The sequence below is a fragment of the Notolepis coatsorum genome (genome assembly GCF_963971535.1).
Source record: "Notolepis coatsorum genome assembly, chromosome: 14".
NCBI classification, from domain to species: Eukaryota; Metazoa; Chordata; class Actinopteri; order Aulopiformes; family Paralepididae; genus Notolepis; species Notolepis coatsorum.
The window spans coordinates 29,832,907-29,846,205 of record NC_140178.1 but is presented as its reverse complement, the minus strand read 5'-3'; the positions used below and the strand labels follow the sequence as shown (position 1 = coordinate 29,846,205).

The following is a 13,299-nucleotide window of genomic DNA, read 5'->3' as shown; positions in this document are numbered from 1 at the left end:
TACCCCTTTATTTATCCAGGCAAGCAATTAAGAACAAATTCTTATATACAAAAGCAGCCTGTCCAAAAAGCAAAGGGGGGGTGGGAGGCTGTAACAAAAACATACATACAAAACATAACAAAAATATACAGTACTGTTACCCAGAGATCCTAACAGAGAATATATACATATGATGGGGAGGAGACTACATTAGGAGACTGTACACAAAGTGACGTCAGACTACACCTCACTATTTAGGAGCAAATTGTTTGCATGATTAAAAACGATGGTTCGAACATCCGTTCGAAATACCCTGGCGAATGTTCGAATCCCAAAAACATGCTTGGGGACAGCTCTAACTGGAGCTGAGCTGAATGTGTTAAAATAGACATAAAAAAGTGAAGGGTTGGACTTTGTGAGCTAACTGTAATACAATGTTATTTTTTACAATCATTTACATAACATCTTAAGAAATTACTAATGTGTATGGGAACTGACAAAAAAGGTAATGGTAAAGGTAATGCTTAAAATGTATTATTGCAGCGGCAAAAGGCGCAGTGAAAATTTTTGGGTGCACCTAAATTATGTGCTGGTGCACCTAAATGAAAAAGTTAGGCGCACTTGTGCAACCAATGTAAAAAGTTAGTCTGGAGCCCTGCGTCACTTGGAACTGCGCATCACTTGGCCCTTTGCACATCCCCTCTTCAGAATATACAAGGAAGGATATTGACTAAATCATGTGTAGGAAATATTGCCAGGTAAATACTTTGGTACTAACTTATTGCCAGGTAAATACTTTGGTACTAACTTCACCAATATTTTGGTAAAAAATGGGGCAGTCATCAGTCCAATCTACAAGGGGAAGTTGACTAGATTCATTATGACAACAGACTGCCTGTAGGCTAAATGCATCTAGGGTGGGGATGTACCTGTTTATTTAAAAGCCACCATAATAAATACAGCTGTGGTCTAAATTTCTTTCAACATAGAATAAATAGCAGTCTATCTTTATATAGTGTAACTGAGGGGTACAATTCCCTGACTGTATTACTAGATATGATACTTACTACCACTACCTTTGTACTTAATATTCGGCCACCCAGTACACGGCATAAATATATTATCATAAACACTCTCACGTAGATGAAACGGATCCAACACAAATGTACGAAGTCGAAACAGGTCTTTATTTCTACACAGCGATGGTGTGTAGAACAAGCACTTAATCACTTAATTACATTTATGAATTGAAATAGTATGCACTTTTATGGCAAAGAGTATTCGTCGGTATATCAATAGAGAATGTCCAATCTCTGAAGGCGCAGGTGGTAAATATACGACCTGGAATAGTTAAGGAATAACAGCAATGATACTTTAATGATTATATACTAGATACACTAGAGGGGGTTAATCCGGTCGCTTGTAAGCCGACAGGAGTAGGAGGGGGGGGGGGGTAGAATCCGGCTGCCTCGTCCGGCCAAGGGTATCCCAGGTGAACCCACTGTAGTGCCGTTCAATGCGCCGGCGATCCTTGGACCACAGATGAAAGCAGGTGGACTCTTTGTGGGCCGGCTCTCTCCGGTCCACGGGGGAGAGACGTGAAGCGACCTCGTCTTGCAGAGCGTCTCCTCACCTTGCGTCCTCTCCAGGGGGGGGGGTTCCAACACACGGCAGTGTCGGGGGTCTTTATCCATGGAATAATCAAAGTATACAAAGCATAATCCGTGCCTGGGAAGGCGGGCTGTCGTCGGTAGAATAATCCGGTATACAGGTCCACTCGCTCGTCGGCTCTGGGGCTCCTCGGGTGCAGCTTCACATGGGGTCAACCACCCTGGGTAAGCAGCCAGTTCTCTGCCCGAAACGATGGGGTACTGACTACGGTAGTATTCTCACCGCACGAAGCACTATATATTAACAGACTATTATTAGCTTAATAGACTACGTCCAACTCGACGATATAGTGCCAAATATGACTATTCAAATATTAATATACACGATGTCTCAATACCGATGGTAGGCGAACTTGGCCTTACTCCCACACGTGGCGTCGCGGGGAGGCTTTACGTCTGTGACTCTATTGGAGGGTAAGAAACTGGACTGAAAAGAAAGTCCTACTTTAGTAGCGCAGTATATATACGCACTATGAACAAATAGTCCCATTAGTGGTGCGGTAGCCAGATTCCTACGCGGAACTAGGACTTGTTCGTACATGTGGAGCGGTACGTTTGAACTGGGTCTGAGGGGTATGGCAGCCTGGCACCAAGGTCTCGACCAATAGTAGAATGGAGACTATTATGGGATGTTCAGTAGGCTAGAATGGATATTCAATGCATATTGTACAAGGAATATACAAGGGATATCAGGGAATATTAGAGAATATACAAATACAATTAAATATATATATATATAAATAAATATATATATTCGGTTTAATCTGGCCCTTCACAACATATAGCCTAGCAAAATCCAGCCTAGCAAGCTATAGTAGTCTTACAAGTGGTCACATACACTAGTATTGTATTGTTTATATAGGTAAATGTCCAAACCCCCCCCCCCCACCCACCCACCCACCCAATGTACAGTTTCTTCCCCCTCGAATGTATATATTTCCTTTTATGTATGTCTTATGTATATATTGTCTTTTATTTTACAGTACTGTATATTTGTATATCTTGTATGTCATAAATGTCTGGATGTAACAGTATGTCATAATTGTCATGATGAATTGAAAATGGGGGACCCTGATGTAAACAAGACAAAAGTCTTTCTCTGGTCTGCATCCCCTTAACAATTGTGTGTATTGAGCCGTACTGGATTGTACCCATTCTGCAATCTGTTAATACAATTTTCAATCAAACCGGTCACAGCTGTAGTTGATGGAGATGCGCAGGCAGAGGGGCGTCTCTCTGTGTAGTGTAGGCTAATACATTTTCACAGTAAGCATAGCCTACTGTACATGGCTGACGTTGCACAGACGAGGGGGGGGGCTTTTCCCGCTAGTGAGCGGGTGTTCACATCTCTCTCTAGCGCCCTTCTAGTTCACTTTGCCACCAGCTTTATTTTCTTAGATCACTACAAATGAATTTCAATGAGCTGATGACTAACTCACTTTCACATATTTCGAAAAACACAATGGCGGTGGAAAAGCAACCTGAGTTGGGTAATTAATGAGTTTGTAATTCTGACAGCGTATTGGTTTGACTACTACTGCCACCGTGCAGTCCTGCAGTCTACCGTACAGTCCTGTAGTCCACTGTACAGTCCTGTAGTCCACCGTACAGTCCACCGTACAGTCCTGTAGTCCACGTACAGTCCTGTAGTCCACTGTACAGTCCTGTAGTCCACCGTACAGTCCTGTAGTCCACTGTACAGTCCTGTAGTCCAGTCCACTGTACAGTCCTGTAGTCCACCGTACAGTCCTGTAGTCCACCGTACAGTCCTGTAGTCCACCGTACAGTCCTGTAGTCCACCGTACAGTCCTGTAGTCCACCGTACAGTCCTGTAGTCCACTGTACAGTCCTGTAGTCCACCGTACAGTCCTGTAGTCCACTGTACAGTCCTGTAGTCCACCGTACAGTCCTGTAGTCAACCGTACAGTCCTGCAGTCCACCGTACAGTCCTGCAGTCCACCGTACAGTCCTACAGTCTACTGTACAGTCCTACAGTCCACCGTACAGTCCTACAGTCTACCGTACAGTCCTGTAGGCGTGAATACTTTCCCTAAGGGGGTTGTACTTTTGTGCAATCTGATTGGCCACTGACGTTTCTGGTCATGTGACATGTGCGCCAATCGTGTGACGGCAAGTTCTGCCACCGGTTAAGCTTAGGCACTCTTTCGAAGTTGGTTAAGGTTAGAGTTTGTCTTAGAGCAGGGCGATAGAACACCAGCCCTGATTCCAAACTCTAACCTTAACCAACTTCGAAAGAGTCGCATAAGCTTAACCAGTGATAAACTAGGCGTTAGGTAGTTTGCAGGCTGTTAGACCCGGAAATAGGCGCAGAACTTGCCGTCACACGATTGGCGCACATGTCACATGACCAGAAACGTCAGTGGCCAATCAGATCGCGCAAACCGAATGTGGAAGTACAACCCGCTTAGGGAAAGTATTCACGCGTCCTGTAGTCCACCATACAGTCCTGTAGTCCACCATACAGTCCTGTAGTCCACCATACAGTCCTGCAGTCCACCATACAGTCCTGTAGTCCACCATACAGTCCTGCAGTCCACCATACAGTCCTGCAGTCCACCATACAGTCCTGTAGTCCACCATACAGTCCTGCAGTCCACCGTACCATTTATAGCAGATGAATAAACTCTCCCTTCATGTCAGCAGGGGGTCAGTGGTCCTTCTCCCTGCCACTCTCGGAGCTCTACTCCATGCGGAGGGCCCGCTTCTCCCTGGGCCGTAACTTCCTGGTGTTGACCAGCAGAGGGGGCCACCCGCTGCCTCCTCTGCACTTTCACAGGGGAGGAACCAGGGAGCTGCTGAGGGCCCTGCAGCGGTATATCATCCTGGCCCCGTGAGTAGAAACTAACAGCTTCTTTTTGTTCATCTGCTGTTGGGTTCATTCTGTATTGTAAAAAAAATAATAATAATCTTGATGACGGTTAGCCAAGCAGCTGACACATCACATGATAGGAACAACGTCACATGATTGTCTTTTCTTATCAATCTCCCAGTTTGTGGCCTGTTATTTCCGTCTCTCTGACTGTAGAGCATCTGTGTTTCTCTCTGACCAACAGGTCACCGGTGGACGGGCGACTGTTCCTGGCCTATCCCCACGACTCTGGCGCCCTCTCTCAGTCCTTCGACGAGCTGCAGCTCTTTGACGACGGCACCGATCTTGTTTCGGTACAGTTTTCTTCTTCCTCTTCTTCTTCTTCTTCCACAAGGAGAAGATGCGATAGGGTGGCACATTGTGCATTTTAAAGTATTAAAGATCCAATCCATGATTATGATGCAAGGACTTGACTATAACAGCTAAACAGCTTAGTGTTGCATGCCTTTTGTGGCTGTGGTTTTGTAGTCTGGTTTGTACACAACTAACTTTGAGTTATAATATGGAGTTATAAACAATGTTCATAAACGATGGGTTCGGGCTCAAAATGGGTCACAGGTCCCATACTACATAAATGATTTAACGTCGGCCACAGACTTATAAACCCCCCCCCCTCCGGTCACCAGCAGATGAGGCATGACGTTTAGGACCTTGTACAATTGAAATTTTTAATCTGACGTCAATCGGTATCAAACTACATTTGATGATCTAATATAATGTGTATTTATGGCTATAACTCACGTTCTGCAGAATGCTGCAGAAAACGATAAAAACATATTTATACTTTAGACCGTATTTTAGTATGAATATGTGAATGAAAAAGTAGAACGTTGCTACATCCTAAACGATAGATACTTGACGTTGAATGGGCCATAGTAATGTCAATTTAGCAATACAATTTAAAAAGTTATAGCCCTGCAAAGAAGGGGAACATCTCCATAGACTTACAGTGGTGGCAGAGAGGTGATTAAGATCAGAATAATCCCTGGCAGATAAAGGGTTAACTAAAAATAGACAAAAATGTCATCCGTTTTCGTCGGAAAAAAAAACGGACTAAGACTAAAATGCTCAGACATTTAGTTGACTAAAACTGACTAAACGAAAAATAAATGAAGATGACTAAATATGATAAATGAAAAAGGAGCACTTGACACATGACTAAGACTAAAACTAAAATGAAAATGGCTGCCAAAATTAACACTGGTACAGATATAGATATAGTATGTAAAAGGACTATGTCCAGATAAATACAGTATATTTGAATGTGACTGGGTCCTCACTCTATAAGAGCACCTGTATGTTTTAATGTGACTGGGTCCCCAAGGTCAGGCTAATTCCTTAACTCATTGACCGCCACGCTGTTTTCCCATCTCTACTCAATGGCGCCAGCGTTATTGAACATTTTAGCGATGTTTGCGGACCCATCGTGTGTTCTGTATTATAGCTATGGAGACAATAGTATGGCTCATTTGACAGGCATTGTTCATAGTCCAACACTCACTAACCAGTTAATTTCTACATAATGTAGGTTGTGCGCTATTCCATGCTAAACATCGCCCCTTTCCAAAATAATCCAGTCTCCAGTCTTTCCTAGATCGCGAGATATGACGCGTTAAATGCATTATGCCCATCGTTCGGGTTGCTTGCCTGAAACTCCAAATACTTCAGAATCAAAGGTATATACCATATACATATGTGTCTTCACAAAATCATCAAGGGGGGGGGGGTGTCGTTTTAACTCGAAACTGCGATCGTTACCAAAAGCATGTTTAGGTCCGGTAAGATACGACACTGTGATCGGTACAGAAGCATGTTTTAGGTAAAAATAAATACCAGCAGGTTACCTAAAATAGACCTTACCTCAGTCAGAAGGTACTCCAAAATGAATAAATCCCAGTTGTCCCATGGCGATCGCCATTACTCGTGTATATTGGTAATCATGGCTATCATACGGGAAAGAATAGTTCTGAGGCACCAAATCTCCGGCAGATTTTTTTTTTTTATCCACTTTTTCTCCCATTTTTCCATATTTTCTCCCATCCCAATTCGTATCATCCAATTCAACCCTCCCCTGTCACGGACGCTGTTTCTTGCCTCCCACAAGCCGGCTGCAATGTGGACTAAGTCATACATAGCACAAGTCCCCTTCGGTACTTGAGGTAACAGCAGTCGCATCTTTTCACCTGCGCAGCTCGATCTCTCAGTGGCGAGGAGTAACGCGTGGGAGGCTCACGCTGCCCCCGACACTTCCTGATTCTACTGCGCAGGCGCACCAACCGACCTGTAGGAGTCGCTGTCCACAACGCCCGATCCCCACCCATCAGTTTCCCACCCCCTAATACGGCCAATGTGTATTAGTACGGACGACCAGCTAAACTGAAATCAAATGTGGAGCGCTGGGCTCGAACTGACGAGCCCAGCGTCTCCAGCATTTTGTGGCGAGCGCCTTGCCCACTACGCCACGTAGCCGCCCTATCTCCGGCCGATTTTTATGTCCTGATCCACAGTCCGAGGCGGAAGCAGCTGGAGGTAACTCAGTACTGGAAGACAACTGATATCCCCAGTTCAAAAGGTAGGCGATACTGCCACCTGGCGGGATTCAATCGTCATTGCAATTCCAATGTAGGCAGCTGTGCCAGGGAGACCCAGGGAGCTCCGAGCGAGTGTTTAGAACGGGGATCAAAGGAAAATGATCAAAGGATCCAAAAACTAGTATACTCGTTTTTGTCACTCAAGCGTTGGCGACGAAACACGAGTACAGTCGTTTTTGGCGCAGAAAGAGTTAAGAGGGCACTCTGCTCATTTCAGCCCTCATCCTCTCGTTGTGAGGAGGACATGTGACAATCGGACATGTAACTCTTGTTCTGTGTCTCGGGAGCTCAGCCGCACGGGACATTCCTCCTGGTGACGTCACAGAGAGGAGAGTGGACCTCTAGCGAACTGTAGACACTATTCTTCAACTTTCCTCGAGTTGGGCCTCTACTAGAGTTATGAGAAATGCTGTGAAATGCTCCTTTTAAGTCCGGGTTGCAGGCTGGAAATGTTTAAGAACTTTTAGATGGTCAAATGAACTGTGAAATGTCTCTTCTCTCTGTTTCTGTCTGCAACTCTCTCCCTCGTGCCCCGTGTAGAGGTTCATCCAGGACCCCTATGCCACCACCTTCGGGGGATTCTCCAAAGTCACCAATTTCTTTCGGGGGGCTCTTCGGCCACCGGACTCCGCCCTCCACCCTCGTAATCTGGACCCTAACGCACCCCACTCGGCCGACGAGGAGCCTGGGTTTGAGCTCATCACCTGTGTAAGTCAACATAGGTTTCTGTACTCGCCTGTTGAAAGCAGATGTCAAGTATTTACCATTAAAAACAGTCTGTCCCTTTTATTGACCGGGTATGGCTACATGTTTTGACAAATAAAGCCTGGTCTCTATTAGAAGGTCTACATTAATTGTTTTTGCTGTTTCCATGGGTCCTGTTTTGTTTTACTGCTTTATCGTAATTTAATTTGCAATCATAAGTCAAGGGAAATGTGCAGCAGCAAGACATTTCTCTATTCTCTATCTCTCTCTCTCTCCAGCTGATCTAGCTTGATGCACAATACTCTCACGTAGCTCTCTCTTTCTTTCTCTTTCTCTCTCTCTCTCAACACACCCGCACAACATGCACATACTGGTTTAAATAAACAATTTGATAGTATTTCGGTTTCTCAGAACATGTGCTAGGCTGGTTTAAAACATACATCAGAGGGAGGAAATTCTATGTTAAACTAGGAGATCACATGTCTGATATATACGACAACAACTATGGAGTTGCACAAGGGAGTTGCTTAGGTCCTTTACTCTTCTCCCTTTACATGTTACCGCTGGGTGATATCATCAGAGAACATAATGTAGATTTCCATAGCTATGTGGATGATACGCAACTGTACATATCTGCTGAACCAAATGATACAGCGATTAGCTCCATTACAGACTGCTTACTGGCAATAAATAAATGGATGAGTAAGAACTTCCTGAAACTAAACGAGAACAAAACTGAAATTCTAATTATCGGCCCCAAAACTAAAAAAGAAACATTAATAAAGAACCTGGGAGGACTAACCCCTTGGATCAAATCTGAGGTCACTAGTCTCGGGGTTATCATAGATTCAGAACTGAACTTCAATTCTCATATTAGCAAAGTGACGAAAAAAACATTGTTCTTCCATCTCAGAAATATAGCAAAAGTACGACCATTTATTAATCAGAACGATGCTGAGAAGCTAATTCATGCATTCATATCTAGCCGGTTAGACTACTGTAATGCACTTTTCACATGTCTCCCTAAGAAAACCACCTCAGCTAATCCAAAACTCTGCAGCCCGACTGCTAACTAGAACCAAAAGGAGAGAGCACATTAGTCCAGTCTTAGCTGCTTTACACTGGCTTCCTGTAACATTTAGAATTGACTTTAAGGTCCTTCTCCTTACATACAAAGCTCTAAATGGACAGGGACCTAGCTACATCGCCAACACTCTAATAAATTACACACCAGCAAGAACACTGCGATCATCAGCTGCTGGACTACTAGAGGCTCCCAGAAACAGTCAAAAGAGGATCGGTAATGCAGCCTTTATCAACTATGCCCCAAAACTGTGGAACAAACTACCCCAAAACATCAGAGAAGCCAACTCTCTAGACATCTTTAAAAGACAGCTTAAAACCCATCTCTTTGCTCAGGCATTTCACTGTGTGGTAATGCAGGCAAATATTTGATGGTCTGTTGTGAGGAGAAGATGACTTTTGACCTAAATCTTTTCAAAGTTGTTTAACATTCCAGTTAGGTACATCGTGAACATCACCGCCTAGCCAAGGTTGATTCTCCTAACTGGGCCATTTTCATCTGATTGAACAATCTTATCACACTTTTTACTGTAACCTTGCTATTTACATTTTTTATTTGTATGCTCGCTTATGCCTGTATTTTTTACTGTATGTCCGTTTTATTTTATAATTTTGACTATTTTTAAACTTAATCATTTTAAACTATTTTATTTGTATTACTGAATGAAACTGTAAACAGCCTATTGGGATGCTAGATCCTAATGTGAAACACTGTGATTTACCATACCTTGCTATGCTCGCTCATGCCTGTATTTTTTACTGTTGTGAAGCACTTTGAACTACAACCTCTGTATGAAAAGTGCTATACAAATAAAGTTATTATTATTATTATTTACTATTTCCCATGCTGAGCAAGAGCTTTGCAGGCCTGTCCCCTATAGAGCTGTTGTGTTCAATGATTGAAGGAAATAAAAGTAGATGATTAAGGCTAATAATTGACGTTTTGATGTGTTGCTAGGAAACAGCTAAGACGACAGGTGATTCCTGTTGCAGTGTTTGCTAATATTAACAACTGACTGTAAATCAAACAGTCTGTTCTAGAATGCTGGCTTATGTTTGCTATTGTTGCCAAGTTGAAACCGTCTATAGAGATGGAGATCACTGATGGTTTCAGACGTCATCAAGACAAAGTAGTGTTATATGAAATTCTGTGTCCGTCTGTCTGTCTCTCCAGGGGGCGGAGCTGGGTCCCAGTCCATCGGTAACCAGGGGACAACCCCTGGACAAGTGGGAGGAGTTTATGGACCACGAGGGACGTGTACAGAACCCGGAGGGAATCAAGCAACTGGTGTTCAGAGGGGTAAGGAGGATAGATCTGTGGAACCGATTTGTGTTTTGAAGCAGGTTTGTGTCCTGCTGTCCTACCATTCATACCTCTGTCTGCCGTCTCGCAGGGCATCACACCGTCGCTGAGGAATGACATATGGAAGTTTCTCCTGGGTTTCTATCCGTGGGACAGCACTGCCAGTGAGAGGGTGGACATTCTGAGGGGGAAGACGTGAGTTTCATCAGTCCGCGCCGCTTCTCACTTTGATTAAAGGAGCCAACATTGTGGGAAATGCGCTTAGCATTTCAACAACATTATGGGAAATGTGCACCAGCTAGCCTAGCTGTTGGCCAAAAACACCTCTCACATAGTTTTAAGCTAGGCTAGTGGTCCGTATTCGCTTCCATTAATTTGTGCTAAACTAGGCTAGCTTTCAGTCGGATAGCTTTCTACTGAACGCACACACAGAAGCTACAATCTGGTATTTCTTTTGCACTATATAAATGTGGAGTATATCCTCATTTGTGAAACGTTTGATTCGTAGATGGATTGCACTTTCTTAAACCATTGTAAATGTTTGAGTATAGGGTCTGGGCCCGTACCTCGTAACTTAAAGTTTGCTGGATAACTTTTTTGACAGTTTGACATAAGCCTGGGATTTTCAGTTCCATGAAGCAAAGCTTAAGTTTTAGCCTAACACCTATTACATATGAAAGTCCATTATAAGTATGCAGTATGATAACTACACGCAGCGCACGCAGGACCCACCACTCAATGTGCAGGACCCACCAGAGGTACGTGCGGTTCTGAGGAGAACAGACCCACGGAAGGCAGCCGGCCCAGACAACATCCCCGGCCGTGCCCTCAGGGCCTGTTCATCAGAGCTGGCTGACGTACTTGCTGACATTTACAACCTGTCACTAGCACAAGCTGTTGTGCCAACCTGCTTCAAGACCACCACCATCGTGCCCCTGCCAAAGAAAAACACTGTAACCTGTCTGAATGACTATCGTCCCATTGCACTCACCCCAATAGTGATGAAGTGTTTCGAGAGGATAGTCATGTCACACATCAAGAAGACCATCCCAGACACACTGGACCCTCTGCAGTTTGCGTACCGTCAGAACCGGTCCACTGAGGATGCAGTCAACACCGTCATCCACACCACCCTCACCCACTTAGGACTATGCCAGACTATTATTCATCGACTATAGCTCTGCATTTAACACCGTCATCCCACACAAACTCTCTGCTAAACTCCTCACTGTGGGTCTGACACCGGCTCTTTGTGACTGGGTGCTGAACTTTCTTACAAATAGGCCCCAGTCAGCCAGGGCTGCGTGCTGAGCCCCCTACTGTACACCCTCTTCACACACGACTGTGTGGCCTCCCAGAACAACACCAGTATCATCAAATTCGCAGATGATACTACAGTCATCGGACTGATCACTGGGGGAGCTGAGGAGGCGTACAGAAGGGAGGTGGCGGAACTGGTGGCCTGGTGTCAGGACAATAATCTCCCCTTGAACGCAGACAAGACCAAGGAGATGATTATTGACCCACGGAGGAGGAGGAGTGTACAGCACACACTTCTGTACATAGGTGAGACTGAGGTGGATAGGGTTAAAACTAGGGATGTCCCGATCACATTATTTTGCTCCCGATCATGTGATTTTGAGTATCTACCGATACCGATCTTTCCCGATCCGATTAAAAATATATATATATATAAAAAAATCTTTCTCTCATCCCAATTTCTCACATTACATTCACCCTGAATGTTGACGTTATCCAGGTGAAAAGTTAACTTCATTCAAGCGAGGCATTGCAACCGGAGTAATCTAAAAACTCCGCCTCCAACCTGCTGCTTCATGAGAGCAATGGCGCCATTGTCTGTAAAAATCAGGTGACTGCAAGTTCTGCAACTAGTGGATGTCCCTCATCCATGACATAAATCATTAGATGTATAATTAAATCAAAGGAAATACGTTTGTTTTGGCAAAATTCTTCTGCTCTGTGACGATAAATAAATTAATGATGATATGCAATTTAAAACCAAAACTAAGGCCTCAGTATGAGTTTAAGACGTGAACATGGTCATGTTTGTTGAATAAAAAAAATAAGTAAAAATAAATTAAAAAATAATCCTGATTTTTTTTTTATATTTTTTTGATCCCGATCTTCTAAAAATCACGTGATCGGCCCCCGATCGGATCGGGACATCCCTAGTTAAAACATTTAAATTCCTCTGTATCCAGTATCCACATCAGCGAGGACCTAACCTGGGCTCACAACACCCAACATATAATTAAAAAATCCCACCAACGACTGTACTTCCTAAGAAGGCTGAGAAATTTGGCATGCCACCCAAGATTCTCAATAACTTCTATAGAAGTACAGTTGAGTGTCCTTACCAGCTCAATCACGGTCTGGTATGGAAACTGCACTGCTAAGGAGAGGAAGGCATTCCAACAAGTGATTAAAACTGCTCAGTACATCTCTGGAGCAGCCTTCCCCTCACTACAAGACATTTACTCTACCAGGGCCACCAGGAGAGCACACAACATAATTAAGGACAGCACACACCCCCAACACAGACTCTTCAACCTCCTGCCATCAGGCAGGCGATATAGGAGTCTGAAAGCCAGAACTACGAGACTGACAAACAGTTTCTACCCACAGGCCATCAGACTCTTGAATGCCTAGCCCCCCCCCCCCCCCCCTCCCCTCCACACACACCTTCTACTATGAACTATGAATCACTAAACACACTTTTAACTGCTGCTGTGACCCACTGTCACCTCCATTCACATGATCGGAACGTGCAATGTAACTCACTGTGCCTTGTATATATATTTTTATCTATTTTACCTTATTTTCTAGCACTCGCTTGTATTTAAATATGTTTAGGTTAAGTACTGTGTGATTTTTTTTTTTTTTTTTTTTTTTTTTTTTTTTTTTTTTGTGAAGGGTGGACTAGCAAAGTAAGATTTTTATTGTATGGCAAACTGTCGTTTTAACTGTGCATATGACTAACAATCTTGAATCTTAACATCTCTGACGTTTATAACAAACCAAACGTTTGAAAATCGGTTGAAAATGTAGCAAGCTATG

General features: G+C 43.8%; 1 protein-coding gene across 2 annotated transcripts in view; it reads left to right on the top strand.

Annotated features, from left to right (window-relative positions):
* Positions 1-13,299, top strand: part of tbc1d17 (TBC1 domain family, member 17) — a 44,842-nt gene that overhangs the window by 9,259 nt on the left and 22,284 nt on the right. Inside the window, exons 5-9 of one of the 2 annotated variants that reach the window (XM_084329698.1) lie at positions 4,314-4,500; positions 4,724-4,832; positions 7,671-7,838; positions 10,093-10,218; positions 10,313-10,416. In XM_084329698.1, the coding sequence (XP_084185824.1) occupies positions 4,314-4,500; positions 4,724-4,832; positions 7,671-7,838; positions 10,093-10,218; positions 10,313-10,416 (694 nt within the window). Of the gene's footprint in view, positions 1-4,310; positions 4,501-4,723; positions 4,833-7,670; positions 7,839-10,092; positions 10,219-10,312; positions 10,417-13,299 lie in introns of both variants that reach the window. The other variant, XM_084329697.1, reaches the window with a different exon arrangement.